Source organism: Ornithorhynchus anatinus, chromosome 11 (assembly GCF_004115215.2).
Source record: "Ornithorhynchus anatinus isolate Pmale09 chromosome 11, mOrnAna1.pri.v4, whole genome shotgun sequence".
NCBI lineage: Eukaryota > Metazoa > Chordata > Mammalia > Monotremata > Ornithorhynchidae > Ornithorhynchus > Ornithorhynchus anatinus.
The window spans coordinates 2,058,129-2,085,898 of record NC_041738.1 but is presented as its reverse complement, the minus strand read 5'-3'; the positions used below and the strand labels follow the sequence as shown (position 1 = coordinate 2,085,898).

Genomic DNA, 27,770 nt, shown 5'->3' with positions numbered 1-27,770 from the left:
GCCAGGTAGAAGGGAGAGTGTGAACAAGAGGTCAGTGGTGAGAGAGACGAGGAGACACGTTGTGCTATGTCCTCCTTTCTGGAGTTCCCCATCCCCACCTGCCGGTACTTTCCCCAACCCCACCCACACTGCGTCACAATTCAGGCCCTTCTCCAGAAGGAGTCTGGCATGGCAGGGGATGCTCTCATCTCTGGGCCGGGAAGGGCCAACCTCCAGATGGTGGGGAGATGGTGCGGCTCTCAGAGTTTATCTGGCTTCCTTCCTACTATCGGGTCCAGCCATCCCCGTCATGACGGACACGCTGACGTCTGTCCCCCTCCCCCTTCCCCACTCCCACACCCCTTCCCCTCCCCACCTCAAGCCTTACTTGGACTAGCCCCCGGAGTGTTAGGGGGGATTTGAGTTGGCCCACCCAACCCGGTTTGGGGCCTCTCTGGCCCACAGAGGCCAGGGGAAGAAACTCCCAGAAAGCAGAGCGGCTGTGATCTGCCCTGCCGCCGCGTATGTGCAAAAAACCTGCATAAGCATAGGAACCTCTGTGCACTTTGTGAGGCTACAATTATAAAAAATATTTATAATACTTAAGCGCTTACTATGTGCCACATGCTGCACTAAATGCTGGAGCAGAGTCCCTGTTCCATCTAGGGCTCACCGACTACGGAGGGAGTAGGATTTGATCCCCACTTTACAGATGAGGAGACGGGCCAGAGCAGGTACGTGACTTGTGCGAGGTCACACGACAAACATGAGTTGGAAGCGGAATGAGGTGCCAGGTCCGTGCTCCTCCCGTGAGGCCACAACTGCCTCCCAAGTCCCAGTAGCCCAGAAGGGCAGCCCCACATGTCCGCTGGACTGTGGGGGTGCCTCTTGCCTCTGTCAGAATTGAGCTCTGACTCTGGGGGATGGGTTAGGGGCCCAAACCCATTTTTAATCCTGGGGCTTGGTTCCGTCCAGGCTGGCACCTCAGGGTTTGAGCCAGAGGAGAGCCTTCCCCCTCCACGTAGGCTTTCTCGTGCCTCTTCCCGCCCTCCTCCAGGGCCACGACGGTCGCTGCTGCTTCACAGACACCCACCCCCATGGTTCATGTCTCCAAAGACTACAGGATTGTTCTCGATTCCCGGCTCTGCCACTCGTCAGCCGTGTGACTGTGGGCAAGTTACAACTTCTCTGTGCCTCAGTTACCTCAACTGTAAAATGGGGATTAACTGTGAGCCTCACGTGGGACAACCTGATTACCCTGGATCTACCCCAGCGCTTAGAACAGTGCTCTGCACATAGTAAGCGCTTAACAAATACCAACGTTATTATTACAATCCCCTCGGTAAGACTCCGATGCCTCCTCAGGAATGGCCCTGCGCCCGGCTGACTGCTCCTTCGACCGCTAACGCCTCCTCGTCAGCCAGCTTGGGTCAGCCAGTCTGAGCCGTTGGCACCCGCACAACCACTCCAGCCCTGGCAGCCAGAGCCAGAGCTGGGCCTGGTGGAGAAGTAATGACGTCTGAGCTGTCTGGTGTGTAGGCTGAGAACCTGGCTGATCGCCCTTCTCATCTCCATATGATCTTGGACCCGGTGCAGAGGTGAAGTCAGAGCCAAACGGACGAAAGTAAAGTGGAGCCGTCATGGCAGTGGGATGGGGCAGGCTGTCTAGGCGAGGACCACCCTCACCCACTCCACACCCACCTCCTGCTCTAACCTGGGGACCCTGACCTTGGGCAAGTCACTTTACTTCTCCGGACCTCGGTTAACTCTTCTCTAAAATGGGGATTGAGACGGAGCCCCAGGTGGAAAAGGGACTGCGTCAAACCCGATTTGCTTGTATCCACCCCAGCGCTTAGTACAGTGCCTGGCTTGTAGTAAGTGCTTTACAAATACTATAATTATTTTGGTCCCGACAATTTCTTCCCTTCCCGTATTTAGGCTCCTATCCCAGCTCTGTCCCTCGAGGCGTGCCTCACCCTGGTCCCGAGGACTACCCTTGACACTCCCAGCTCTTCCAGGGCGCTCTAACCCTGTTTTCCCTGGGTCTCGGGAGAGGAGAGGCAGTGTGGCCCAGAGAGAATCCGGAGAGCTGGGTTTTAGCCCCAACCTCTCAGGTGAATGACTTCAACTCTCTGACCTTGGTTTCCTCCTCTGTGGAAAAAGGGAGGATTGACGCCAGCCTCTCCCCACCTCCCAGTGAAGGTGTGAAGGTGCAAGGAGAAAGCCGACAGAAAGACCCAAGCCTCGGACTCAGAAATCCTGGGTTTTAATTTTGGCTCTAATCATTAACAACAATAATAATAATGGTATTTTTTAGGAATTTACTACAGGCCATGCATTATAGTAAACGCTGGGGTAGATACAAGATAATCAGATTGGACACAGTCCCTCTCCCACGTGGGATCACAGTCTCAGCAGGAGGGAGAACTGGTAAAATCCCCATTTTGCAGATGAGGAAATAATAATGATGATAGTTATTAAGTGCTCACAGAGAAGTTAACCTGCCCAAAGTCACACAGCAGGCAAGGAGCAGAGTGGGATTAGAACCCAGGTCCTGTGACTCCCGGGCCCATGCCCTTTCCACTAGGTATGTTGCCTGCTCTGCCACTTGCCTGCTGGGTGACCTTGGACAAGTCCATTTATCTGTGCCTCAATTTCCTCATCTGTAAAATGGGGATTAAATACCACTCCTCCCTCCCCCTTAGACTGTGAATGCCATGTGGGAAAGGGACTGTGTCTGACCTGAACGTTCTGTACCTGGCCAGTTGGTCAGTGATATTTGCCGAGTAGTAATTGTGTGCAAATCACTGTCCCGAGCTCTAGAATGAGTCCAGTATATTAGATTTGGAACACCCGAAACCTGCTGTCGAGGAGCTTATAAGGAAGTGTTTTCCCCAGTGTTAAAGTACTGTGCACAAAGTAAGCACTTAAAATATGGAGGGGGGAGGTGCTGAGGTCGAACACACAAACACAAGCGTGTGCATGCTCTGGGAGTAGAGGAGTCCTACTGGGCTCTTGTCCCCTGAGTGTCCCCTGCCCGGCCGAGCTCAAACAGTGGCCTGGGTTTGTCCCTCCGGTAGGGTCCGGAGCTTTATCTGGAGCCAGGCGGGAGAGCCCTGACTCAGCATTGCCTCCGGGCGCTGAGGGGGCCCCAAGCTGGGTTCCCGGAGAGAGTAGGGGGTCGGGCCCCTCCGGCCTCCACCCAGACCTCTGCCTCTCTGGCCTGGGGCATCCCAGCCTGCCCGTTGCCGAAATCAAAGCCCCTCCTAGGTTGGGCGGTCTGGATCTGGGCCTCCCTCGAGGATTTGCAGTCCCATTCTGCCTGCCCGGTCCTGACAGCTGGAGGGGACACTGGGACCTGTGGGTCCCGTTCCTCATTCTTCCTGGCTTCCCAGCCCTAACCCCGGCAAAGGGGCCAAATCTGGGCAAGGGACAGGCTTGTGTTTGGGGCCTCAGCCCCTCGGGGACTGCCACTGGGGAAGGACTATGGGTGTCTGATGGAGAGGTGGCGAAGTCCACTGGATAGATTCTCCCCCACGTTCTCATACAGGCAGGAGTCTGAGACGGGAGAGTGGGACCCTAGGGTGGGTGGGAAAGGGGTCCAAGTCTGGACCGGGCACCGGACTCTGGCAGAGGCTGCCCTCATTGCCCAGGCAGCTCTTCCCCGAGGGGGCTGGGGGTGGGGCTTGGTGGGCCAGCTCTATTTAAGGCCTCTGAGGAGGTGAGGGCCTGGGTCCAGCTGATAGCGTCCAGGCAGCGTGCGGAGGGGTCTGCACCCTCTGGGGTCCCCGGCGGCAATGGGCGGCGTGGGCCGGGGCCGGCAGCCGGCTGCGGGGAGATCGCTGGAAGGGCCGGAGGCCCCGGGCACCCAGGAGCTCAAGTTGGACTGGCACAAGTGGTGAGGATGGGAATGTGGTGGGGATCGAGTTGAAGGTGGGTTAGTGGGGAGTTGGGGGACTAGGTCAGGCTGGGGGCGGAGGAGGAAGGTCTGGATTCCCTTCTAGGTGCCCTCTGCCCCATCCTCTTCCAGGATTTTCGTGAACCGGAGCTTGGCCCTGGGGAAGATCCGATGCTTTGGCTTCGACATGGACTACACCTTGGCGGGTATTGGGCAGACGGGGCTGGTGGGAGCTACGGGGGGCTGGCTGGGGTGAAGTCCGCTTCACTCGGTTCTCTCTGTCAGTCTACAAGTCACCCGACTATGAGGCTTTGGGCTTCGAGCTGCTCCTGGAGAGGCTGGTCTGCATTGGCTACCCCCACGAGATCCTGAACTATACGTATGACCCTTCCTACCCCACCAGGTAATGCTCTACCCCCATCCAGTATGACCTGTCCTACCCCACCAGGGAATCCTCTGCCCCTGAATACAACCCCTCTTACCCCACCAAGGAATGCCCGCCCCCCAATCCGGTGTGGTGCCCCACCCCCATCCAGTACAACCCCTCCCACCCCTTCTACCCAGGTAACCCATCCCCCACCCGCCACCAGCCCCTACCCACCTCCAGAATGGCCCTGCCCAGTCGCTCCCCGCCCACAGACGGTCCGGGGCATGGATTCCCAATCCCTTGGCTCCTGTGGGATTGAGATCAAAGGGGAAGGTTCTTCCCAGACCTGTGACATCTGGCACTGTGGGGATCCACATAGGGAACCCAGCTCTGCCTCTGAGTCCCCTTCCTTATCACTCAGAATCTCCCGCAACGGGAAGTGATGGGGGAGGGTTTATGCTACACTCCTACTCCCATCCTGTCCCCGGCCACGTCCCCTTCTGTGCAGCTCCCATCCAGTAGTCCTTCCTCTCTGTGCGTGCTCTCCTTCCAGGGGCCTGGTGTTTGATGCTCTCTACGGGAACCTGCTCAAAGTGGATGTCCACGGGAACGTCTTAATGTGTGCCCACGGCTTCCGCTTCCTCTCTGAGTATGGGGGCCGGGTGTGGGACCAGGCCTCGGGAACTAGGGGTGAGGGATAGGGACTGGGGTGGGTGGTCCCTGAAGGTGGGGTGAGTGGCTGGAGGTATAGTTGAGGTTCTGGGCAAAAACAGGGCAGGGGTCTCCCCAGAAGTCTCCCAGGCACAGCCCGTCCCCCAACTCCAGGTAGGCAAGGTGGAGGTGAGTGGGAGGGACTGAGCGTGGGAGCGGGAGATGGCTTCAAGCCAGGCACCCCGGCCTGGGCCCCTCCCCGCAGGGCCGAGCTCTGGAGCTATTACCCCAACAAGTTCATTCAGCGGGATGATCTACTACGCTTCCATATCCTCAACACCCTCTTCAACCTGCCTGGTGAGGCCCGGGGAGATCCAGAGCCGGGGAGGAGCCTCCTTATCCCTCCCACCGAAATCCTGACCCTGCTTTGTCCTCCCCACAGAAACCTACCTCTACGCCTGCCTTGTGGATTTTTTCACCAACTGCTCCCGCTACGCTAAGTGGGTTCTTCAGTCGGGCCTCCCCCAACTCCCAACCCCTGAGCATCTGGGGGTGCGAGGGGTTCGCTTTCCCCATCAGAGGCCGGTAGTCCCCTTCCTGCTTGGATCTGGTGGTGGGGTGGGTATTTAGGCAGTGATACGCTCCCTACCCCGATCCCATCATCCTTCCTGTCTCTCTCCTCCGCCTCCCACCTCCTTCCAGCTGTGACACCGGCTACCAGCACGGAAATCTCTTCATGTCCTTCCGCAGCCTCTTCCAGGATGTGTCTGATGCCATGGACAACATCCACCAGTCGGTGAGACTCTCTCTGCCTCCTTGGCTGGGGCCCAGCCTCCCCTGCAACCCAAGCCGGGTCCTGGCCTCTCAGTCCCATTCTGACTCATCCATCTACCACCATCCTGGCACCCTTCCCCGGGAGCTCACCCGTGGGGGGGGGGTCCCTCCCTCTTGACACTCCCTCAACCCCCCTGCTTCAGGGCTGCCTGAAGGAGAAGACGCTGGAGAACCTGGAGAAGTTTGTGGAGAAAGATGTGAGTGTCTCAGAGCAGGTCCCGGGGCCTCCCCGTCTCTGTCTCAAGCCCCTTCAGCCCTTGGCAGCCAGAGGGGATGTCCAGCGGGTCCCCCTCCCCCTGCCATCCTGACCTTGACTCTGTTCTTCCTTCCTCCTCCACCCCCAGGGCCGGATTCCCCTCCTGCTGGGCCGCATGAAGGAGGTCGGGAAGGTGTTTCTGGCCACCAACAGCGATTACAACTACACTGATGTGAGCCTTGGGGGCTGGGGACCTCTCCCCTCCTCCTAGACACCATAACACGGGGGAACCCCAGGGCCCTGGCTGCCGGAAGAACTGCAGGCTGGGTCCACCCTTGGGGAAGCGCCATCAGGGTTTTCCCTGGAGAAGCTGGAAAAAATCCAAATTTTCCCTGAATTTCCCTGGGGGATCACCACCAGTCATCCGGCCAGTGAATAGCACCCTGTGCTGGGAAGCCTGAGGAGTCCAGCGATGGCTTTAGGGGACCGGCAGTGGGTCGTCTGGGTTGGGCTGACCTGCTTGAGCTCTGTCCCTTCCCTTTCCCTGTCCCTCTCCTCCCAGGCCATCATGACCTACCTGTTCGACTCTGGTGAAGAGCGTCATGTGAGTGCCAGTCCCTGCCTTTGGGACGGGGTAGAGGAAAGGAGGGGAGACAGCTCTGGGAGTGGGACAATCCTGGCCATTCTCCACCAAATCCAGCTGGACCAGCCCTGGGGACAGAGCAGCGGGATGGGCGGGACACGCTGGGTGCGCGCCGCCAAACCCACGCGATTTGGCCATCCCATCCCCGGGGCGGGGAGGACTGGAACAGGGGGCCAGAATCCCAGTCTCCAGAAGGATGGGCCACCGTGTGTCTTCCGACAGCCAGGGGGATCCCGGTGTGTCCACCTCATTGCCCCCGAGCAATGCCCTAGCCCCTCCTTGCCCCAACGTGACCCAAGTAAGGGAAGGGGCGGGACCACCCAGGGCCCAAGTCTACAACCAGCTGGATTTGGAGGAACGAGCCTGGCCCCATCCGGCCTGTGGACTAGTTGAGCTTAGGAATTCCATCCCTCACTGCTCTGGATTGCCTCTATTGGCATATGTGCGTGTGTGCGAGTGTCTCCGCGTGCCGTGACCCAGGCAGGGACTGCACCCCGGCCCTGGAGATCGTACTTTGACCTGGTGGTGGTGGACACGCAGAAGCCGGGCTTCTTTGCGGAGGGGACGGTCCTGAGGCAGGTTAACACGGTAAGGCCGGATGGGTGAGTGGGGAGGGGTAGCGAGAGGCCTTGGGGGAAGGGTATCCTTGGGGACGGGAAGGCTTGGGCCCCTTCTGACCCAAGCTTCAGGCGAGATGGAGAGAAGCCGCCGCTGGTGCCAGGAGACGCCTACTGACAGCACCCTCCGAGGGACAGCCAGAGACCCCCACCTTCCACTCTGCCCACAGGACACGGGGAAGCTGCGCATCGGGACCTACACAGGCCCCCACCAGCACTGTGCCGTCTACTCTGGAGGTAACGGTTCCCTCTACCCCAGCACTGCCCTGCTCTGTTCTCCCAGACATCTTCCTGGCCCGCAACTCTAACCTCAGCCCCCTGCGACCTATAACCCCACTCTCTCGTGGGGGGAAGCACGGGGGGAAGGGCTGGGCTCTGAGCGGCCACCTCTGCGGTCCGGGCCAGGATCTTCGGACGCCGTGTGCGAGCTGCTCGGGGTGAAGGGGAAAGACATCCTCTACCTGGGGGACCACATCTTTGGGGACATCCTCAAGTCCAAGAAGCGGCAAGGTTGGCGCACCTTCCTCGTGGTGCCCGAGCTGGCACGGGAGCTGCGGGTCTGGACTCAGAGAAATGGTATGGGCATAGTGGTTCTTCTTGGTCTGGGGGTCTGAGGGGGTGCAGGGTGCAAGCAGGGGCAGGGAGGGATGGCCCAGGATCTTCGCACCGTGGCCTCTGGCTGTGTGATGGGACGTCAGGGGAACTGGGACGTCTCACGACTTGGCCCGCTTGGAGCCGGGCAGGAATCAATCAGTCGATCGGTAATGTTCATGCAGAGCACTGTACTAAGCTTTCGGGGGAGTACAATACTGCAGAGTTGGTCGACACGATCCCTGTCCTCAAAGTGTTTATCAGTGTCCTGAAGTCAAGTTTCTGGGTCTGGGCTCTGTACCCTGAGCAGAGTTGGGCCCGGGCCTCAGTAGCTGCAGAGGAAAGGAGCCCAGGGCCTGACACCTCCTCTCTTTTCCAGAGTTGTTTGAGGAGCTGGGAAAGCTGGACGGGGTCCTCGCCGAGCTGTACCAGTAAGTGCCCAGGGACGCGTCTGGGTGTGGTGGGGTGAGAGGGGAAGCTGAGGCACGGTTGCTTCTCCCTGGCTGCCCTCCTCAGGGTCCGCAGGGGCCTGGCAGAGGGCAGCTGGTGGGGTCTGATGAGGGCTGGGCTTGGCTGGGCAGGTGGGCCGGGGTCTACTTGTGGTGGGTGACTCAGTTGTGTGCTCTGGGGGGGGCGTGGGTATGGGAGCAGGGGGAGCGGAGCAGGAAGGACCAAGGAATAAGCTCGCTAGGGCCCAGTCCACCCTGCCCGGTTCTGCCCCTCCCTGCCCCCCTCTGCCCAGCTCTATTCTGGCAGGCGCAGGGACTGCAGGAGCCGGGAGCAGCCGGACATCAGTGCTACCAAGCAGCAGATTGAGGTAATGCGATCGGCGTCCAGGCCCGGGCACAGCTTCTAATCCCAGGGCCGGGGTGGGCACGGACACCCTCCGGCGCCTCGACCTTAATCTGAGAAGCAGGGTGGCTCAGAGGAAAGAGCCCGGGTTTGGGAGTCGGAGGTAGTGGGTTCTAATCCCGACTCCGCCGCTTGTCAGCAGGTGACTTTGGGCAAGTCACCTCACTTCTCTGGGCCTCAGTGACCTCATCTGGAAAATGGGGATTAAAACTGTGAGGCCCCACGTGAGACAACCTGATCACCCCCAGAGCTTAGAACAGTTCTTTGCACATAGTAAGCGTTTAACAAATGCCATTATTATTATTATTATTATTAATCCCGCCCAGCGATGCAGCCGCCGGTCTGTGCTGCCCCCTCCTGGTCCTGGCGCTAAATTGCACCTCTCCTAGCTCCATTCTTGGGTCGGAGATTCCCTTTGGATCTGAATCTCCCAAAAGTATCTATTGAGCTCTCACTGTGTGCACAGCACTGTTCTGACTCCCTGTAACAGACCTGGTAGACACGTTCCCCGTCCACAAGGAGCTTAGCGTCTAAAGGGGGAGAGAGACATTAAAAAACATTACATATGTGAAGTTAAGTGCTGTAGGGCTGAGGGTGGGGTGAATAAAGGGTGTAAATCAAAGTGTAAAGGCAACACAGAGGGAGAGGAGTAGGGGAAATGAAGGAAGGCCTCTCGGAGGAGTTGTGATTTTAATCAGGCTTTGAAGGTGGTTATCGCGTACATGAAGGGAGAGGGAGTTCCAGGCCAGAGGCAGTAGGTGGGCAATGGGTTGGCGGTGAGATGAGACTGAGGAACAGAGAGTAGTTTGGTATTAGGGGAGCTAAGTGAACATCCTGGGTTGCAGCAGGAAATCAGCAAGGTAAGATAGGTGAGGGCAGGGAGACAGAGCTTTAAAGTCGACAGCCGGGCAGGCCATCCCATGGGGCAGGCTGGGACTGTGCTAGCCATGTCTAGGGAGAGGAATCCCAGCTGGCTAGGGACACCTTGGCACCCAGAGGGGGGACTTCAAACCCCAGGACAACACTGTCCCGGCAGAGGTCTTTCAACCTCTCCCTCTGTCCCGTGGCAGCAGCTGGGGCCGGGCTGCAGGAGGTTCTGGCGGGATCCTGGGGCTGGTGTCTGGGCTCCCCTTACCTGGCTCGGGTCTGGATGCAGAGAGTGACGCACGAGATGGACCTGTGCTACGGCAGGATGGGGAGTCTGTTCCGCCGCGGCTTCCGACAGACGCTTTTTGCCAGTCAGCTCACGCGCTACGCCGACCTCTACGCCGCCTCCATCGCCAACTTGCTTCACTATCCCCTCAGCTGCCTGTTCCGTGCTTCTCCTATGCTGGTGAGACCCCACCCCCTGCCCCCAAGCCCCCCTCGCCTGGGAGCAGTCTCCCCTTTTAAAAATAGATTCTTCGGTCCTCAAGGATGGGCAGAGAGGCACCCTCCTTGGTCACCAAGTTTCAACCCTCTAAAACTTGCAGATGCCCCACGAGTTGGCAGTGGAGTCCCCTCAGCTAGAGGCAGCAGGAGAGTCGGGACCGAGCCTGGGGCGAGCCCTGCGCCAGAACACCAGCAGTGGACACGAGGTGAGAGATCAAGGAAAGGACAGTCACAGGGAGGGTAAAGGATAAGGTCTTCTCACTGGGACCAGAATTGAACTCTTCTTTCCTGGTCCCTAAATCAATTCAGCTTATCCTGGCCCCCATCGGTGTTATTTATTATTATCATTTGCTCTGGCCCGGCATTGTACTGCCCACTTGAATGACCACTCATTCAATTGTATTTATTGAGCACTTGTGTGCAGAGCACTGTACTGAGCACTTAGGAGAGTATAACAGTAAAGATATATTCCCTCCCCACAACAAGCTGACAGTCTAGAGCTTCCCTCAGAAGCTTGAGGCAGGTCCTACTAGGAGTCTCTGTCTAAGATGTGCCCCTCTGGCACTCATTAGCAATGGGCATCATGAAAGTTTAGGATCAACATACCCCAACGCTCCATCTGGACTCTCTACAGCCCTCAAAATGGGTAGGGAGACTCAGATGGAGCAATGCTGAGGACTGGGGTTGGTTCGGGTGGCTAGAAGGCACTTAGTCTCCTTCGAGTACAAGGGTGGGACCAGGGGAGGAGGGAGCCGGACTGCACCGGATTTCGGGAGGTTTCTGACTCGTCCCTTGGGTCTCTCAGGAACAGCAGCGAGGTCGGCAGCCGGGGGATCAAGTCAAGGAGGAAGAAAGAAGACCCCACGGAGATGACCGAATAAATAATGAGGGTATTTATTACGTGCTTACTCTCTGTCAAGTGCTGGGGTGCTTACAAGATAATCGGAGTGGACATAGTCCCTGTCCCTCTACAGGGCTCACAGTATAAGAGAGCAGTTATTGTCCCCATTTTACAGATGAAGAAACTGAATTGCAGAGAGGTGAAGTGACTTACCTCAAGTCACAAAGCAACCTAGTGGAACTGGGCCTAGAACTCCCCGGCTCCTGATTCCCAGGCCCAGGCTGCCTCCTTAATAAAGGAATCCTTAGGGACTCCTTCTCAGGCAGACACCTTTTCAGTCGGAGGAAAATATTATTTGTACTATTGATATATTTTAAGCACTTACTATGTGCCAGGCATTGTACTAAGCGCTGCGGTGGATACAATACGTTCTATTATGGTACATGTAAAATGCTTACTATATGCTAAGCACTGGAGAAGTTACAAGATAATCCGGTTGGACATAGTACCTATCCCAGATGGGCCTCACAGCTAAATTCAGGGGAGCTGAATTTAATCCCCATTTTACAGATGAAGTGAGGCAAAGAGAATTGAAGTAACTTGCCCAAGGTCACACAGCAGGATTAGAACCCACATTGTTTGATTTCCAGATCCAGGCTCTCTCCATTAGGCCACCCTGCTTCTACATGAGGAATGGAGTAGATCCAGTTGAGTCTTCTCCAACACACCCACTCTGTGGTCCGAGTCATCTTCAGAGAGGACGGTGAGGCCTCCTGGTGTGCCAGCTTTGTCTTGGTCACCTGCCAACACCACAGAGCCAGCAAACTGGAGTCCTGGAGGTCTTCCTGGAGGAGGCTGGGCCACCCAAACCACGACCAGACATCTCACCTTCACTACATCAACAAGCAGCAGGAAGAGCTCACCGGACCCACCACGGCTTTCTGCTCCAACCCCGCGAGGGCCCAGCTTGCCCTTCCACCCAACCCTCACCCCGGCTCATAAGGTGCTTTAGATTCCTCTTGCCCCGTGCCTTTAATCCCCCCCTGCAGCCCCACATTACAGTGAAGTGTGCTTTATCTGCCCCCCATCTAACTTTATTTTCACTGAACTTTTCCTGTCGACGAGATTTTGTTTTGGGTTAAGATGGTACGTTTGGTCTCGCACTCTCTGACCTGACCTTTGCTTCAGGCCTGAAGAGCCAGGGTTGGTGGTGGTGGTAGATTGGAGGCTCACTTCTAAGGGAGGAGAGGATCCCACCAGGTAAATGTGCAGCAGAAATCAGTGGTGTCACTCCAGGGGGAGAGATCGGGCACGTCCTAGGGCTAAACTCCATTTACGTGGCGGTTGGTAGTCGCTGAGCGCCTAGGAGTGTGCACTCACAGCCCTACCCTCCAGGTGTTTTCACTATTAAGGCTTCCAAGGGGCTTCCCCAGGCTGCCAGCTGCCAACATTTATTGCGGGCCTAGAGTGAAGAGGAAGGTTCAAGGTTCCCGAGTTAGGGGCCTGGATATCACACGGCCTCCTGGCATTAGGGAAGCGGGTGGGTGGAGGTTGGGTTATTGGTGCGCCTGGGATCCAGGGAAGCAGGGCAGGGGCAGGTGGGGGCAGCGGGGTGGAGCCGCCCCAAGGAACCTCCAGCTGCACGTTTCTGCCGGAGGGCAGGATGAGGAGGAGGTGGGAGAGTCGCCGAACATCTGCTAGGTGCTGGGAGGGACGTGACTGCAGGCGGGAGGACCATCCATCTATTGCTTAAAGCCATAGTACTTCCCATCCTGCGTAAAATCCACAGCCCGCAGCCCCCTGGGGTCAGACCCCTCTAATCCTCAAGGAGGCCGTGGGCCAGCTCCCAGGCCTTGGGCTCCATCCACCAGCAACGCTGGCTTGGGTGGGTCTGAGAAACAGCAAGGCTCCCTTCTACGACTCCCCCCGTGCAGCTATAAACCAAACACGTTCAGCCCCACGTCCTCCGGCAAAGCCTCGTTTTTGCGGTAAATCAAGAGGTCGACGTCATCCACTTCCGCTAGTTCGTCCAGAGAAGCCACCACCGTGTCGTGGTCCTTAAGCATTTCGGGGTAGCGGAACAACGCCTGCTCGATCCTCAGAGAACGCCGCACAGGAGTCAGGAGCTTCAGATCGTGGGTCGGGGCCGCCCTTTCTGTCATTCTGCTGGAATCACAAGAGAGAGAGGGCTTGAACTTAGTCCCGGTAATACTTATTGAGCATCTCTGGGAGGGGTAGAGCACTGTTTTGAAGTTTCAGACACGTGGGAGAGTACAAATCAAGTGAAAGGCAGGGCCCCCGCCCTCGAGGAATTTACAATCTAAGGGAGGAATCCATTTCCGAACTCTGAGAGCAGAAAGAACAGATGCACCTGGAGGGGCTAGAGAGGCAAAATAAATAAATAGGAGGATGTGTCACTAGATTTATAGGGCCTAAGGGTGGTTTTTGAGAGGAGGCGACCTGAGGTGGGGGAACATTAACTAGGGAAGGGTTGCTGGAGGAAGGGGGATTGCAGGAGGCTTTTGAAGATGGGGCAAACGGTGGTCTGGCAGATCTGAAAGAAGGGGAAGGGTACAAGCCAGAGGTCAGAGGCAGGGGAGTCGAGAACGAGGCACGGTAACTAGTAAGGTGAGCTGGGGAAGAGAGCTAACCTGAAACTACTGCAACGGCTGGGGCTTCAAAGGAGGGTAGGCATGTGTGAATGCGTGAGTGTTTGCGTACATGCACATTTAAAGGAAACGGCCAGCCCCACGGTGTGTGTCCTACTAAAAGAGAAAATGAACACAGACACCCAGGATTCGACTGTGGGGGAAATCATCACAGATTAGGGAGTGCTTCGGGAATGAAGAAAGAGACGTGCGTGCGGACTGGAGGAAAGCAAGTCAGAGGGAAGGGCAACTGGGGGCTGAGCGCTTAATATGGTGCTCTACACCCAGCAAGTGTCAACATACCACCGGAGGATCCTGGGAGATATTGACCCAGACACTCTGGTTTTTCCCTTTCCAGACCACGGCAGGAATGTAGCCAAGAAATGCACAGTAAGAGGGATTTCAGGCTCTGGGAGCCTTGATGACTTTCTATTCCAAGCACGCCTAAGATGGGAAAACTTGTCCTGCCTGGACCGGAGCCCATTCTGAGGCCCGTTCAAATGAAACCGTCCAGAAAGCCGAGCCCTGTGGCGGGGAGGAGGGCCATGTGGCTTCTCGCCTCCCCAAGGCTCAACAACCTCACGCACCCAATCGCCCCCACCGTTGAGTCTCTCAGAACAGCCCCTCCCTGGACCCTCAAAGGTGAAAAGCAGACTGGCTGCCCAGCCCGCGACTGCAGAGTGTCTCGGTCACAAGTCACAACTGTGGGGAGCAGCGTGGCTTAGTGGATAGAGCACGGGCCTGGGAGTCAGAAGGACCTGGGTTAATAATAATAATGTTGGTATTTGTTAAGTGCTATGTGCCGAGCACTGTTCTAAACGCTGGGGGAGACACAGGGTCATCAGGTTGTCCCACGTGAGGTTCACAGTCTTCATCCCCATTTGACAGATGAGGGAACTGAGGCGCAGAGAAGTGAAGTGACTTGCCCACAGTCACACGGCTGACAAGTGGCAGAGTGGGTTCTAATCCCGGCTCCACCCCCGGTCTGCTGCGTGACCTTGGACAAGTCACTTCAGTTCTCTGTGCCTCAGTTTCTTCATCTGTAAAATGGGGGTTAAGACCGTGAGCCCCATGTGGGACAGGGACCGTCCAACCCGATTTACTTGTATCCACCCCAGCGCTTAGTACAGTGCCTGGTACATAGTAAGTGCTTAACAAATTACCACAATTATTATCATCATTATTCAGTCTGGTCTTCGGCAGTACCACTTGGATCTGGGGGGAAAGGGATGAGGAGAGACGCCCCCCAGTGCACCAGACCCCCAAGGGGCAGCAGGAACCGAGCCCGCTTGCCCTTGGCCATCGTGATGGCTCTTACCGGGGGATCGGCGTGACGTGTAACTTGATAGAGGACATGGGGTTGTTAACCCGGCACCGCGGGACCGTCTGAGGGGTAGCCAGCACCGGTGGCCCCTCTCTTGTGGGGAGCAGTCTGGGTTCCTGGGATGTGGTCTCGGCGGCCGTCTCACTCCGTGCCGGAGGGCCGGCGTCTGCAAGAAGAGGTCCTGGGTGAGTTCGAGGTGGACAGAGCCAAGAAGAAAACCAACATTCTACAACCCCCAAATCAACAAAACCATTACCGTTCAACTCTACTGAACCCCCGGCCAGCTCCAGCACTTAGGCATTTATTTACGCCCATCCTCAGCCACTTATTTTGTGTGTTTATTTTGTAAATATTTCTATTTAGCTTTTCTCCGTTAGATTGTGAGCAGTTTATGGGCAGAGAATATGTCCCTTTTCTGTTTGGTATTTCAAGTGGTTAGTACAGTACATTGCCCTTGGCTACTTGAGAGGGAGCAGGGCCTAGTGGATAAAGGCCGGGCCTGGAAGCCAGAGGACCTGGCTTCTGATCCCAGCTCCAGCACTGTGTGCCCTGGGGCAAGTCACTTAGCTTCCCTGGGCCTCAGTCTCAACTTTAAAATGAGGATTCAATAGCTCCCTCCTACTTAGGCCTTGAGCCCCACGAGGGAAAGGGACCGTATCTAACCTGACTGACTTGATACCTACACCGGTGCCTCACACATGGTAGCCTCTTAAAATACCATAAAAAAAAAATTACCTTTACTTCTATTACTACCACAGATGAGAGTTGGAAGGGCATCTCTGTGGATTAAAGGAGCAGGGCACTCTAGCCTCCAAGCAAGTGCAACTGAATTTCACACAGGGATGTGTTCCGGCCACTGATTTTCTTTGGGAGACGGGAAGCCAAGCCCGACTAGGGAGCAGCTAACCTCCCTGAAGTTCCACTTTCGGGAGGCTCCCATCCCCAGCAGTCAAAACCAGACTGGGAATCAGGAGAGCCGAATCCTAGTTCCGTCCCGGAGCCGCTGGAGGGAATCGAGTCGTTCCGCTCCCTGGCGACCCGAGAGCCTTCACCTGCTCCCTCTCTGGCTGGCAGGGCCGCCCCAGCTTGCTCCCACCCGGTCCGGTTTAGCAGCTCGCGAGGAGTCCCGTTCTCTGGCCGTGGCCCGCCTCCACCCTGCCAGCTGCCTGAACGAGACCCTTCACCTTCTAGGAATCCACAATCTCCAGATAAGAAAGGGAGACAAGTCCATCTAGCAAAGCTTTACAAACACCCCCCGCCCCCTTAACCCCCAAATGCTATTACCTTCAGTTTCTCTGTTTGTGTTTTTCAAGATATCAAAGATGACTTCTTGCAACTCCTGGATGGGCTGGGAAACAAACACAGAAGAACCCACATAAGGAGAGGCTTTGAGGGACAGGGTGTGGCTGGCCCTAGAAATCGCGCCTGCCTCCCACCGACCTGGAAGATGACATTTCATCTTTACGGTTGTCTTCCGAGATGGGGTTGCAAAATTCGGAGTTCCACAGTTGCCTGTGCACCCTAATCACGGCTCTGTCGTTTGCCCAATACGAGGCCTCAGGCAAGTTACGTCACTTTCCTGTGACTCAGTTTCCTCAACTGCAAAATGGGGATTCAAACCTGTTCTCCCTCTCACTTAGATTGTGAGCTCCATGTGGGACAGGGACTGTGTCCCACCTGATTATTTTGTATCTACCCCACTGATCAGTACAGTGCTTGGCACATAGTAAGCACTTAACAAGTACCATTATTATTAATGTATCCGGGTGAGTGCTTAGTAAGTGTTTGGCACAGAGTAGAAGTTAATAATAATATTTGTAATCAATACTAAATGTCAAAAATCACAGAAAGGACCTAGGTTCTAATTCCAGCTCTGCCCCTTGTCTGCTTGTGATCTTCAGCAAGAAGCTTAACTTCTCTGTGCCTCAGTTATAAAGTCAGGATTAATACTGTGATCCCCACGTGGGACATGGACTGTATCCCACACGATCAGCTTTTATCTACCTCAGCGCTTGTACAGTGCCTGGCACATAGTAATTATTTTTTAATATTGAAAAAAACAAACGAGCCCAAAACAAGCAAACAAAAAAAGTGCCTTTTTTTAGCAGAGGCTTTGTGATGCCCAGGAGTCAGGGACACGGTTGAGAAGATCGGCGGCCACAGCACGATTAAACTCTGCCTTTCTAGGGGCACAGTGAGAGCTGCCTGAAACGTGCTGGTTTCCCCTGCCACACCAATCCCCAGATCACGGGCAGCGCTGTCTCTATTGAGTCGGACTGAGTCCTCTGGGGTGTTTCTCCTCCCCTACCAGCCCCATCTCCTCAGTGTCCTTTTCCTCTTTATCCTCCAAGACCCTGGATAGAGCGGGATCACCGTAGTCCCTGGGGCTAGATCGGGGCCCAAGAATTTTGACCTTTCGGGCTTGACCAACCCTGCTGAGGGCACCTGCCCATGGCATCTCCCCCAAGGACACGCCCCAGCCCCTGGATGATTCTTTGTCACACGGTCCCAGTCTCCATCTCTCTGTTCTTCTGGGGAGCCGGGGCAGAGGGGACACAAAGCTCAGGCTTGACCATCTGAAGGCTCAATTCCAACCCTGGCACGCTCCCCGAGGGCAGCCAAGACCATTCCCTCACGTTGAACTAGAGATGCGGCGAAGATCGAATGACTGCATGGCATGAATGGCTCGGGAAACGCCAGCAAGACCCTGCACTTCTCCAAGAATTCAGCTCGCCCCTCGTCCACCTGCAGCCCAGGACCACAGTGCTACCAGCTGTGGTCTTGCGATGCTGTCTGGCCACTGTCCCTCTAGGAAGTTTGAGGGGGCACCCATCCATCATCCTCACTCCTGGGCATCAAGAAGATGGGACCTGGGGAAGAATGCTCGGCCAGAATTACGGTCCTGGCTGGCCTGGGTTGTGTCCAAGGACTCAAAAGCGCCGAAGCCTTCCGCGACCGCACCCCTAGGACTCACCACGGCCCCGCTTTGCACTGCTGCTTCGTAGAGCCCAATCACATCGAAAGGGCCCTGTCTGGCTAGCAGCTTTGCTTTGCACACCCAGAACTTGGCAAACTTCTCCGCTTCCGGGATGCCGGACAAAATGGCCAACAGCTCTTGAGTCTGGGAACCCTGTGGAAACCAGAAAAGCCCACATTACCCAGGGCTTGGTGTCCCGCTCCACGTTTTTCCAGATGGCGGGCTTCCTGGCGGGTTGGATGGGGACAGGGATTCTGGAGGAGACTATAACTTTGGGTCCACCACGCACTGGCATAAATTTGGGCAGTGGTCTCACTGTGACAGGGTCACTACATCAAGCATTTACCCACGCTGAGACCTCCAGTCTTTCCAACAGGTGCTCTGGAAGGCTAGACAGTCATCCACAGATCTCCAGGGAGGCGCATCAAAGAACCTCCCACTGCCTACTGTCTGAGGGAAGCAACAAAGGAGAGGAAATGGGCGGGAGGGCTAGGGTTAGGGAAGCAGGACAATCACAGGGAAGGGGCAGATCGGCCCAGAGGACTGTGGCGGAGAATAGAGTTCATTACTAGGGTCTAGTCAAAGTCCGAGTTTGAGGTTCCAGTCTGGTCTGGCTACTTAGAGCTAGACGGCAGATGGGACACCCAGACCAGGGGGCTGTGGTTAAAGAAAGTGAATTAAATTTCAAGTGAAATTTAAAACCCAACAGGGGACTCGCGCCCTCCCTCTGAACTCTCTTTCAGGAGAAGCAGGCTTCACTCATCAGACTGTGGGAGTCTGTCGGCATACGTACCCCTTCGATGAGTTTCAGGCACTCGCCGAGGACGTTGTTAATTTTCTCCACCAATTCCAGCTGGGCTCTCTTTTCTTCCTCTTCTTCTTCCATCTTCTTCCAGAAGGAATGGTTCAGATTCTCTAGGGTTCTTTTCTTAGCTGGAAACCCCATTGGAGGGCGCTTGTAGGTCTTGCCCTTCGACTGTTTCCACTCCTCCAGTTTCCTCCTGGGACGGATGAGAAAAGATGCTGCTTCCTGATCGATTCCCGCCGCGCTCTAGGCAACACGGGTAAGATGGAGTGAAATGATGGCCTCTTGGGGCACGGAGACTAGGCTCAGACTTGGGGACTGGTTCCCCTAATCCTATAGTCCACCCTGTTCCCTGGGTGCCCTTGACAAGCGTAACTCAAAGGGGCAGTGGGGGCCACCTTAGGCGCCATCTTGGAGGCAAGGGAAGGGAGAGAGGCAGCTGTAGGGAGTGAGGAGGGAACCGTTTCTGGGTCTCTCCAGCTATTACCTCATCTCCCCGCTCCCAGGCCCCTCCAAACTACTCAAAACCCATGTTTCAGCGGCCGTCTTCCCTTCCTCTCCGCCAGCTCTCCTTTCAACCCCCACTCTACAATTGGGTTTTTCCTTCCTTCGCTCTCTCTCCACCTCACCAAGTCCAATGGACTCCACCACCCTCAACCTTGACCCCTCAGCCGCCTTCAAATAACACTGTTTCTTCCCTGCTCTGGGGAACACTGGATAACTTTGGATTCACCCCCACTGTCCTCCCCTGGTTCTCTAACCTTGTTACCGCTCCTCCACATCTCATTCTCTGACTCTGGGCGTCCTTTACCTTTCAGCTTTTATACTCTTGGGGAGCTCATCTTCTCACATGCCGCAATTTCACAGCTACCACCTATCTGCATAATGTCCAAACCTACCTCTCCAGCCCCGGCCACTCTCCCGCTACACAAGCTCAGGTTCCCTCCGGCCTCCACGACATCCCCACCTGGATAGCCAGCATCTGACAACTGGACTTTTCTATTATTTCCGGACACACCGTCACCCATCTCCCCGTTTCACGAGCCCTCGCCTTAAGTGTCATCTTCGTCTCCTACCTTCTAACCCTCCTAATCAGTCTGTCGCTAAATCCCGCTGGTTCTGTTTCCACCAGACTTCTCGGCACCACTTTGGTTCAAGCGCTTGTCTCCAGTCTATCAGACCCCTCTTCAGTCTATGCTATGCGCCTCAGCCTGGGGCAGCTTCCTGTTCTGCTCATCCCTCCCCTCCTCTCAAATCTCCAGTGGTTACCCATTTCCCTCCACGTCAAGCCAAGGCCTCCCTACCCGTGGCTGAAAGGTCTCATCCTATTTGTCTGTCCTCTCCTCCCGCTAGTCCCCAGGCCACAATCCTCCCAGGTCGACCTTCTCCTCATCCCTCTCTCTCTCTCCCCTCTCCCAAGTCCAGCCCCTTGGCCTTGCCCCGCACCCAGCCTGGAACACTTTCTCCTTTCCAATCCACCAGACCTCTGTAAGTCAGTCAGTCCATTGCATTTACTGTGTGCTTACATTGTGCAGAGCACTGTACTAAGCACTTGGGAGAGTATAACAGACATGCTCTCCGCCTACAGTGAGCTTACAGTCTAGACCTCTGCCCTTCCCATCTTCAAAGCTGTCTTGAAATCATACTTCCTTCAAGAGCTTACCCTGATTTCCATCTCCCTGGGCCTTAACCTCCCACCTCAGCACATGGACACTCACAGGCACTTGAAGCATTTTGCTCCTAGCGATTTACAGACTCATTGATTCAACCATCCATCTTTCCATTTTTAATTTCCTCTAATTTCAAAACGATTGTGTGTCCTCCCGACTTGACTGGAAGCTCCTCGAAGACAAGGATCGTGTCTTTTTCCTCTATTCCGCTCACCCAGGTAGTTAGTACAGCGCTCGGCACGCAAAAGGTCTGACCACTGACATCATGATGGGGTTTACCCGCCAAATCACCCTAGAGGCAAAACACGGTCTGAAGTGCGGTAAAATACCTGCGATCGTTCTCTGCGCCTTTTGTGCCGGTGGTCGGGTTAAGTGGGGGCCCGGTTGCCTCTGGTGAGGCAGGGTTCGGCCATCCTTCTCTCTTCGCAGTAGATGTGGTCAAACTAACATAGGGGACTTGAGCGGCGGGGGTCACCCCAGCCCTGGAAACGCTCCTCCTGGATTTCGCCCCCAAAATCCGGGTCACTTTCTCGACATCTGCATTGCACAGGTTTCCTCTCGCTGTGCTTTTTCTTTCACAAGGGGGGCCAGGCCTCCCGTCAGATGGGTTTTTCTTCTGTCCCGTCACCGTGGCCGACCTTGAGACTCCACTCCCTGGCCGTTCCGAACCGACATTTGCGGGCCGCCGGGGTTTTCCCGAGGACGCCAGGGCCTGTGGCCTGCTGACCGACCTCCTGTTGCTCTGGTCTCTGAGAATCCTGCTGGTCTTCCAGTCTCTGACCAATGCTTGCTTGAGCCCCAGTCCGCTCCTTCCGGCATGGCTGGCACTCGCCTTTGGCTGAAGGCAAGCGCGAGAGTCGGGCTCCTGTTTTCTCTCGGCCACGGACGAAGGTGGGTTCTCTTTGCCCGATCCCTTAGGAGAGTGGGCCCTGGGGCGGTCTTCCCTCCGGGGAGCCGGCTTAGCGTTTCTGGGTTCAGCCCTCCCTCGGCTGACCCTCTTGGGCTGGACGGATCTCCTCACCTCCCGGGTCCCTGGCGGAGGTCCGGGTCTTCCCGGCTGTTTGCCTGCAGCGGGGTCTTTGGTTCTGACCCCCAGCTGGGAAGGGGCCGTGTTACCTGCAAGCTGCTTTGGGCCCGGCTTCGAAGGCCTGCATCTTGCCGTTGGTCCTTTTCCCAGAAACGGTGGGGGAGCTCGTTGGGACGGGGGAACGTTGGAGGGTTTAGATTGAGGCAGGGGGCCTCTGGCCTTGGGGACTGGGCAGGGCAAAACCACGTTGGAAAGGGAACGCTGAGCGGCATCTTTCTCGGGTCTGGTTGTCTGAATGGGAAAACGAACGAGACTGAGAACGGAAGTCAACCGCCCGTTTCTCACCACCCCCTTTTTTAAATGGTATCTGTTAAGTGCTTACTATGTGCCAGGCACTCTACTAGACACTGGGGCAGATACAAGCAGATCGGCTTGGACACAGTGCATGTCCCTCATGGCAGTAGAGGAGGCTAAGCCCTCGATCACCAGTCTGAAGAGAACTGTTCCACACCCCAAGACCACTGGTTCGTGGGGAGTAGCCTACTCTGTCTGGAGCCTGGACGAGAGCGCTATCCTCTCCCTGATAATATAGGGATTCTGAAATACCGGCCAGATAACAATAATAATGATGGTATTTGTTAAGCGCTTACTATGTGCTGAGCACCGTTCTAAGCGCTGGGGTAGATACAGGGTAATCAGATTGTCTCACGTGGGGCTCACATTTTTTAATCCCCAGTTTCACAGATGAGGTCACTGAGGCAAAGAGAAGTAAAGTGACTTGCCCAAGGTCACACAACAGATAAGTGGAGGAGCCGGGATTGGAACCTAAGACTTCTGACTCCTGAGCCCGTGCTCTTTCCATTAAACCACGCTGCTTCTCTATCATATCACTCTCTTCAAAACTAAGATCCCCTGTAACCACTCATGAAAAACCAAGGCTCTTGACCTTGTGCTTGGTACACAGTAAGTGCTTAAGGAATATCTCAATTTTACTATTGTTGGCAGGGAATATGTTTCAGGTGCTTAGTAGAGTGCACTGTACTAAGTGGTAGCTCAATAAATGCTGCTTGTCAATCAACAGTATCATCAAGCATAAAGCACTGTTCTAAGCGCTTGGGAGAGTACAATCCAACAGAGTTGTGGGGTAGCACAGCCACAGGAAGCAGTGTGGTCTAGTGGATAGAGCCCAGGCCTGGGAGTTTGAAGAACCTGGGTTTTAATCCCAGCTCCACCCCTCGGTGTGACCTTGGGCAAGTCACTTCTCTGTACCTCAATTACCTCATCTGTAAAATGGGGATTAAGACTGTGAGCCCCACGTGGCACAGGGACTGTGTTCAACCTGATTAGCTTGTGTCTACTCCAGTGCTTAGTACAGTGCCTGGCACATAGTAAGTACTTAACAAATACCATTTAAAAAAAAATAGTCGATAGGCATGATCCTTGCCCACAGGGAGCTTACGGCCTATAACTACTATGACATATCATTCTCTTTGCTTGGATTCCCCTCATTTTGGCCAAACTGTATAAAATCTCTCTTACTAAACTCCTTCTACCTAGAAAGCTTCAAGCTTCACCTTGCCTCACGCCTGCACATATTTACCACCTTATTCATATACTTCTGTTCTTTGTATGTCATTTTGTTAGGTAAACACCCCCTCAACTAAAACAAGACTGGGTTCTCAGCGGGTAAAGGATAACAATGAGCCTAACCAGGTGGCAAGGAAAGCTCTTTAACACCGGTGCTTTATTAACGAGCAATGAGAGATTCGAGTCTACTTACAGATTTTGAAGGTGGAAGATTTAACCGATTATTCTGGTCTCTTAGATAAGGCCTAAAGAGAAGACAAGACAAAAATCAACCAGCGAGGAAAGGGCAATAACTAATAGATGCAGTCTTTTGGGGGGGGGGGGGCAAAAATGGGCCCCAATTGAGGCTTTGAAGGAGTAGGCCTGGTTGGAGAAGCACCCGGTATCTGAGCACCCTGCTAGAGAGGGTGTGGGGGGCAGGAGAGGGTCTCAGCTGATGACCGAGCCATGTCGCACTACGGGGCCAAGAAATCACTTAATGAATATCGTTATAGGTTTAGTAGCTATCGAGACCTGAGTAGCAAGTCTGGACAGCGTAGGGACGGTCACTTCAGCTTTTCTGAACCACCTAAGCACTTCAATTAATCAGTTGTATTTGAGCATTTAACTGTGCAGAGCACTTTACTAAGCGCTTGGGAGAGAAGAGAGTTTGTAGACCCTTCCCTGACCACAGAGAGCTTAAAGCCTAGAGGGGGAGGCAGCCAATATCAACAAATAAATTACAGATATGTACATATGTGCTGTGGGATTGGGGGGGGGGGCGCGAATAAAGGGTGCAAATCCAAGTGTGATACAGAAGGGAGGGAAAGAGGATGTGAGGACTTAGTCGGGGGTCTCACGGAGATGTGATTTTAATAAGGCTTGGAAGGTAGGGAGAATGAAGGTCTTGGATGGATATGAAGGGGGAGGGATATGAAGGATAGGTTGGATATGAAGGGGGAGGGAATTCCAGGCCAGAGGCAGGAGGTGGGCGAGGGGTCAGCGGCAAGATAGATGAGATCAAGGCACAGTGAGTAGGTTGGCATTAGAGGAGGGAAGTGTGCGGGCTGGGCTGCAGTAGGAAATCAGAGAGGTAAGACAAGGGGGAGCAGGGTGAGAGGTAATTCCTGTTTGTTGTGGAAGTGGACGGGCAACGACTGGAGGTTCTTGAGGAGAGGGAAAACAGGGGCTGAATGTTTCTGTAGGAAAATGATCCAGGCAGCAGAGTGAACTACGAACTGAAGTGGGGAGAGACCGGAGGCAGGGAGGTCACCAAGGAGGCTGGTTTGGAAATACAACCGTCTGCAATTCTTGCGTACCTATCTTTCTATTACATTACATTCCCCCATCTGTAATTTATTCTCGTGTTTATCACCCTGGCTAGACCGTAAACTCTCTGAGGATGGAGATCAAACAGTAGGCACTCGATATGGACTCCTGATTGCCTGGAAGGGAAGAGCTCGGCTAACGGCCTTGTCCATCCCGCACTGCTGGACTGGTACAACAGTCCCCAAAGTCTTCGATCAGCATGGTGATGACTGTGTCCAACCCGATTTGCTTGTATCCCCCCCACCCCAGCGCTTAGTAAAGTACCTGACACGTAGTAAGCGCTTAACAAACACCACCACCATCATCATCACGATGAAGAAAATTATAAAAATGGCTAGGGCAGCAGCACGGGTAGAAATCTGATCATTCTCATGGCAGTGGCCCCGCTGACCTTACAGTGACACTGGCAAGCAACGTGTCCATTTTTAAAATACTCCTCACCAGGGGAGGAAAGTCTCACTTACCCACCCAACCACTCACGGGGCCCTGCTGTTTTCTCAGATGTTACCCAGCTTTACAGATTTGAGAGGCAAAAACCGGGTAGGACTGCCAAATCTGCGCCTCTGTGCACGCCCCCGGATAAAATCCTCAAAAAATCACCGTGCGATGGGCAGAGACGGTCACGGGTGGAAATGCACGACTTTTGCGGGGTTCCCACCAAGCCTCGGAAGCTTTTTCGGTTGACGGGCTGTCACACTCACTTGGGGTTTTGACATTTCAGCTTCCCCTTGGCAGCCAAGTACTCCTGCAGCTTTTTCCGCCGCTCCTCTGAAAGGGAAGTGACAGAGAAGCCTCAGACTAAGAGTTCTGGGTTGAACCTGACCCCCTCCTGCAGCTGTCGGGTTTCTAAGAGAAGCAGCGCGGCTCAGTGGAAAGAACCCGGGCTTGGGAGTCGGAGGTCCTGGGTTCTAATCCCGGTTCCGTCACTTGTCAGCCGTGTGACTTCGGGCAAGTCACTTCACTTCTCTGTACCTCAGTTACCCCATCTCTCTGGCTCAGTTACCCCATCTGTAAAATGGGGATTAAGACTGTGAGCCCCACGTGGGACAACCTGTTCACCTTGTATCCTCCCCAGCGCTTAGAACAATGCTTTGCACATAGTAAGCGCTTAACAAAGGCCGTTATTATTATTATTACAAGAAGATGAGCTCTGCCCAGACCCCCCAAGGGCATTTCCCCACCAATACAACCGCTAAGCAGCCTGGACTCCCGGCTTTACTTGGCAAATACGAATCCTCCCCTATTAGCCCAAAGGCTACAAACCAGCAAGGTGTACTGGATAGAGCACGGGCCTGGGAGTCAGCACGTCATGTGTTCTAATCCCGGCTCTGCCACTTGTCTGCTTTGTGACCTTGGGGAAGTCACTTCACTTCTCTGGGCTTCAGTTATCTCATCTGAAAAATGGGGAGACTGTGAGCCCAAATGGGACAGGTACCGTGTCCAACGCGATTTGCTCGTATCCTCCCCGGCGCTTAGGATAGTGCCTGGCACACCAAGCACTTAATACCACAATTATTATTATTATTAGTTGGCCCACTGAAAGGACTGCAAAGGGTTCCCGGGGAAAGGGTTTGAGGGAAACCCCAGTCCCACGGCACTTAGGAACACATAATAATAATAATAATGATGGCATTTGTTAAACATTTACTATGTGCCAAGCACTGTTCTAAGTGCTGGCGGGGGGATGCAAGGTGATCAGGTTGACCCACATGGGGCGCACAGTCTTAATCCCCATTTGACAGATGAGGTAACTAAGGCACAGAGAATAATAATAATAAGCTTGGTATTTGTTAAGCGCTTACTATGAGGGGAGCACTGTTCTAAGCGCTGAGGTCGGTACAGGGTCATCAGATGGTCCCACAGTGAGGCTCCCAGTCTTCAACCCCATTTGACAGATGAGGTCACTGAGGCCCCGATTGTCCCACGTGGGGCTCTCAGTCTTCATCCCCATTTGACAGATGAGGTCACTGATGCCCCGAGAATAATAATAATAATAATGGCATTTGTTAAGCGCTTACTATGTGCAAAGCACTGTTCTAAGCGCTGGGGGGGATACAAGGTGATCAGGTTGTCCCACGTGGGGCTGTCAGTCTTCATCCCCATTTGACAGGTGAGGTCACTGAGGCCCAGAGAAGTGAGTTGACCGGCCCAAAGTCACCCAGCTGCGGATGGGGATTCGAACCCACGACCTCGGCCTTTCCTTCTCTTTCCACCGAGCCACGCCGCATCTCCGTGATTTCTTCCTTTGTATGGCCGTCTGCCTCCCCCACCGGGGGTGGGAAAGGAGCGGGGTCTGCAGAAGCAGCGTGGCGCAGTGGAAAGAGCACGGGCTTTGGAGTCAGGGCTCATGAGTTCGAATCCCAGCTCTGCCACTTGTCAGCTGGGGGACCGTGGGCGAGTCACTTCACTTCTCTGGGCCTCAGTTCCCTCATCTGGAAAATGGGGATGAAGACTGGGAGCCCCACGTGGGACAACCTGATTCCCCTGTGTCTACCCCAGCGCTTAGAACAGTGCTCGGCACATAGGAAGCGCTTAACAAATACCAACATTACATTCTTCATTACCGTTCATTCATTCCGATTTATCGCTCGCTTCCCGGAGGCCGCGGACGCCCTCTCCCCAGCGTTCAGCACAGTGCTCGGCCCGGAGGAAGCGCCCCATGAATACGATCTGAATGAAGGACCGGAGGAGCAGCGTGGCTCAGTGGAAAGAGCCCGGGCTTTGGAGTCCGAGGTCATGAGTTCGAATCCCAGCTCTGCCCCTTGTCAGCTGGGGGACCGTGGGCGAGTCACTTCACTTCTCTGGGCCTCAGTTCCCTCATCTGTAAAATGGGGATGAAGAGTGCCAGCCCCACGTGGGACATCCTGATTTCCCTGTGTCTCCCCCAGCGCTTAGAACAGTGCTCGGCACCTAGTAGGCGCTTCACAAATACCAACATTATTATTATTAGATCCGAGGGCCCGGGTGGGGGTGGCAAAGGATGCCGGGAGAGAGGGCGCGGGGGAAACTGAGGCAGGGGGCAGGAAGGGACTCACCCTCGGCGCCCAGCGCCCCGCCGGTGCCCACCATCGCCTCGCTGCCCTTCCAACGGCCGCCCGGCAACTGCCGGCGCCCCGCCCCCTCCGCCGCTCCCCATTGGCCGCCGTCCCTTTGAATCGACCAATCGGAACCCTTATTTCTTAAAAAAACCGCCCCCACCCGCGACTGGGCGGGGCCACGGGCCCCGGCCTCGCTTGCGGATTGGCTCCTCGCTCCCTGACCACGCCCCCGGAGCCCCGCGATTGGACGAGGGGCGGGACGGCTGGGAGGCGGGGAGACCCCACCCCGTCCGGATACCCGGGGGCGCTCCGGATATTTGGTATGGTTGTTGGTATTTGTTAAGCGCTTCCTATGTGCAGAGCACTGTTCTAAGCGCTGGGGGAGACACAAGGGAATCAGGTGGTCCCACGTGGGGCTCACAGTCTTCATCCCCATTTTACAGATGGGGTCACTGAGGCCCAGAGAAGTTAAACGACTTGCCCACAGTCCCCCAGCTGACAAGTGGCAGAGCAGGGATTCGAACCCATGACCTCTGACTCCCAAGC

The 27,770-nt window shown here is 55.2% G+C and overlaps 2 protein-coding genes across 5 annotated transcripts; one reads left to right on the top strand and one right to left on the bottom strand.

Annotated features, from left to right (window-relative positions):
• Window positions 1–5,343: 5,343 nt before the first annotated feature.
• On the top strand, window positions 5,344–11,916 carry LOC100084371 (cytosolic purine 5'-nucleotidase). Of its 2 annotated transcripts, none has more exons than XM_039913530.1 (14): window positions 5,344–5,395; window positions 5,598–5,691; window positions 5,873–5,926; window positions 6,074–6,157; window positions 6,488–6,529; window positions 7,049–7,156; window positions 7,356–7,422; window positions 7,591–7,761; window positions 8,156–8,207; window positions 8,539–8,593; window positions 9,785–9,961; window positions 10,101–10,205; window positions 10,805–10,889; window positions 11,491–11,916. In XM_039913530.1, the coding sequence occupies exons 2-14, from the start codon at window positions 5,632–5,634 to the stop codon at window positions 11,508–11,510; spliced, it is 1,080 nt and encodes a 359-aa protein (XP_039769464.1). In that variant the 5' UTR covers window positions 5,344–5,395; window positions 5,598–5,631; the 3' UTR covers window positions 11,511–11,916. The 2 variants fall into 2 exon arrangements, with proteins under 2 accessions (XP_039769464.1, XP_028931732.2); XM_029075899.2 differs by having other exon boundaries at window positions 8,533–8,593.
• Window positions 11,917–12,275: 359 nt separating this feature from the next.
• Window positions 12,276–27,272, bottom strand: CKAP2L (cytoskeleton associated protein 2 like). Of its 3 annotated transcripts, none has more exons than XM_029075896.1 (9): window positions 27,222–27,272; window positions 24,888–24,954; window positions 23,072–23,123; window positions 20,594–21,582; window positions 18,583–18,790; window positions 17,787–17,942; window positions 16,097–16,160; window positions 14,807–14,978; window positions 12,276–13,006 (listed from the first exon to the last, which is right to left on the bottom strand). In XM_029075896.1, the coding sequence occupies exons 1-9, from the start codon at window positions 27,253–27,255 to the stop codon at window positions 12,775–12,777; spliced, it is 1,974 nt and encodes a 657-aa protein (XP_028931729.1). In that variant the 5' UTR covers window positions 27,256–27,272; the 3' UTR covers window positions 12,276–12,774. The 3 variants fall into 3 exon arrangements, with proteins under 3 accessions (XP_028931729.1, XP_028931730.1, XP_028931731.1); XM_029075897.1 differs by having other exon boundaries at window positions 12,276–13,003; XM_029075898.2 differs by lacking the exon at window positions 27,222–27,272 and adding an exon at window positions 26,751–26,874.
• Between the last annotated feature and the right edge of the window lie 498 nt (window positions 27,273–27,770).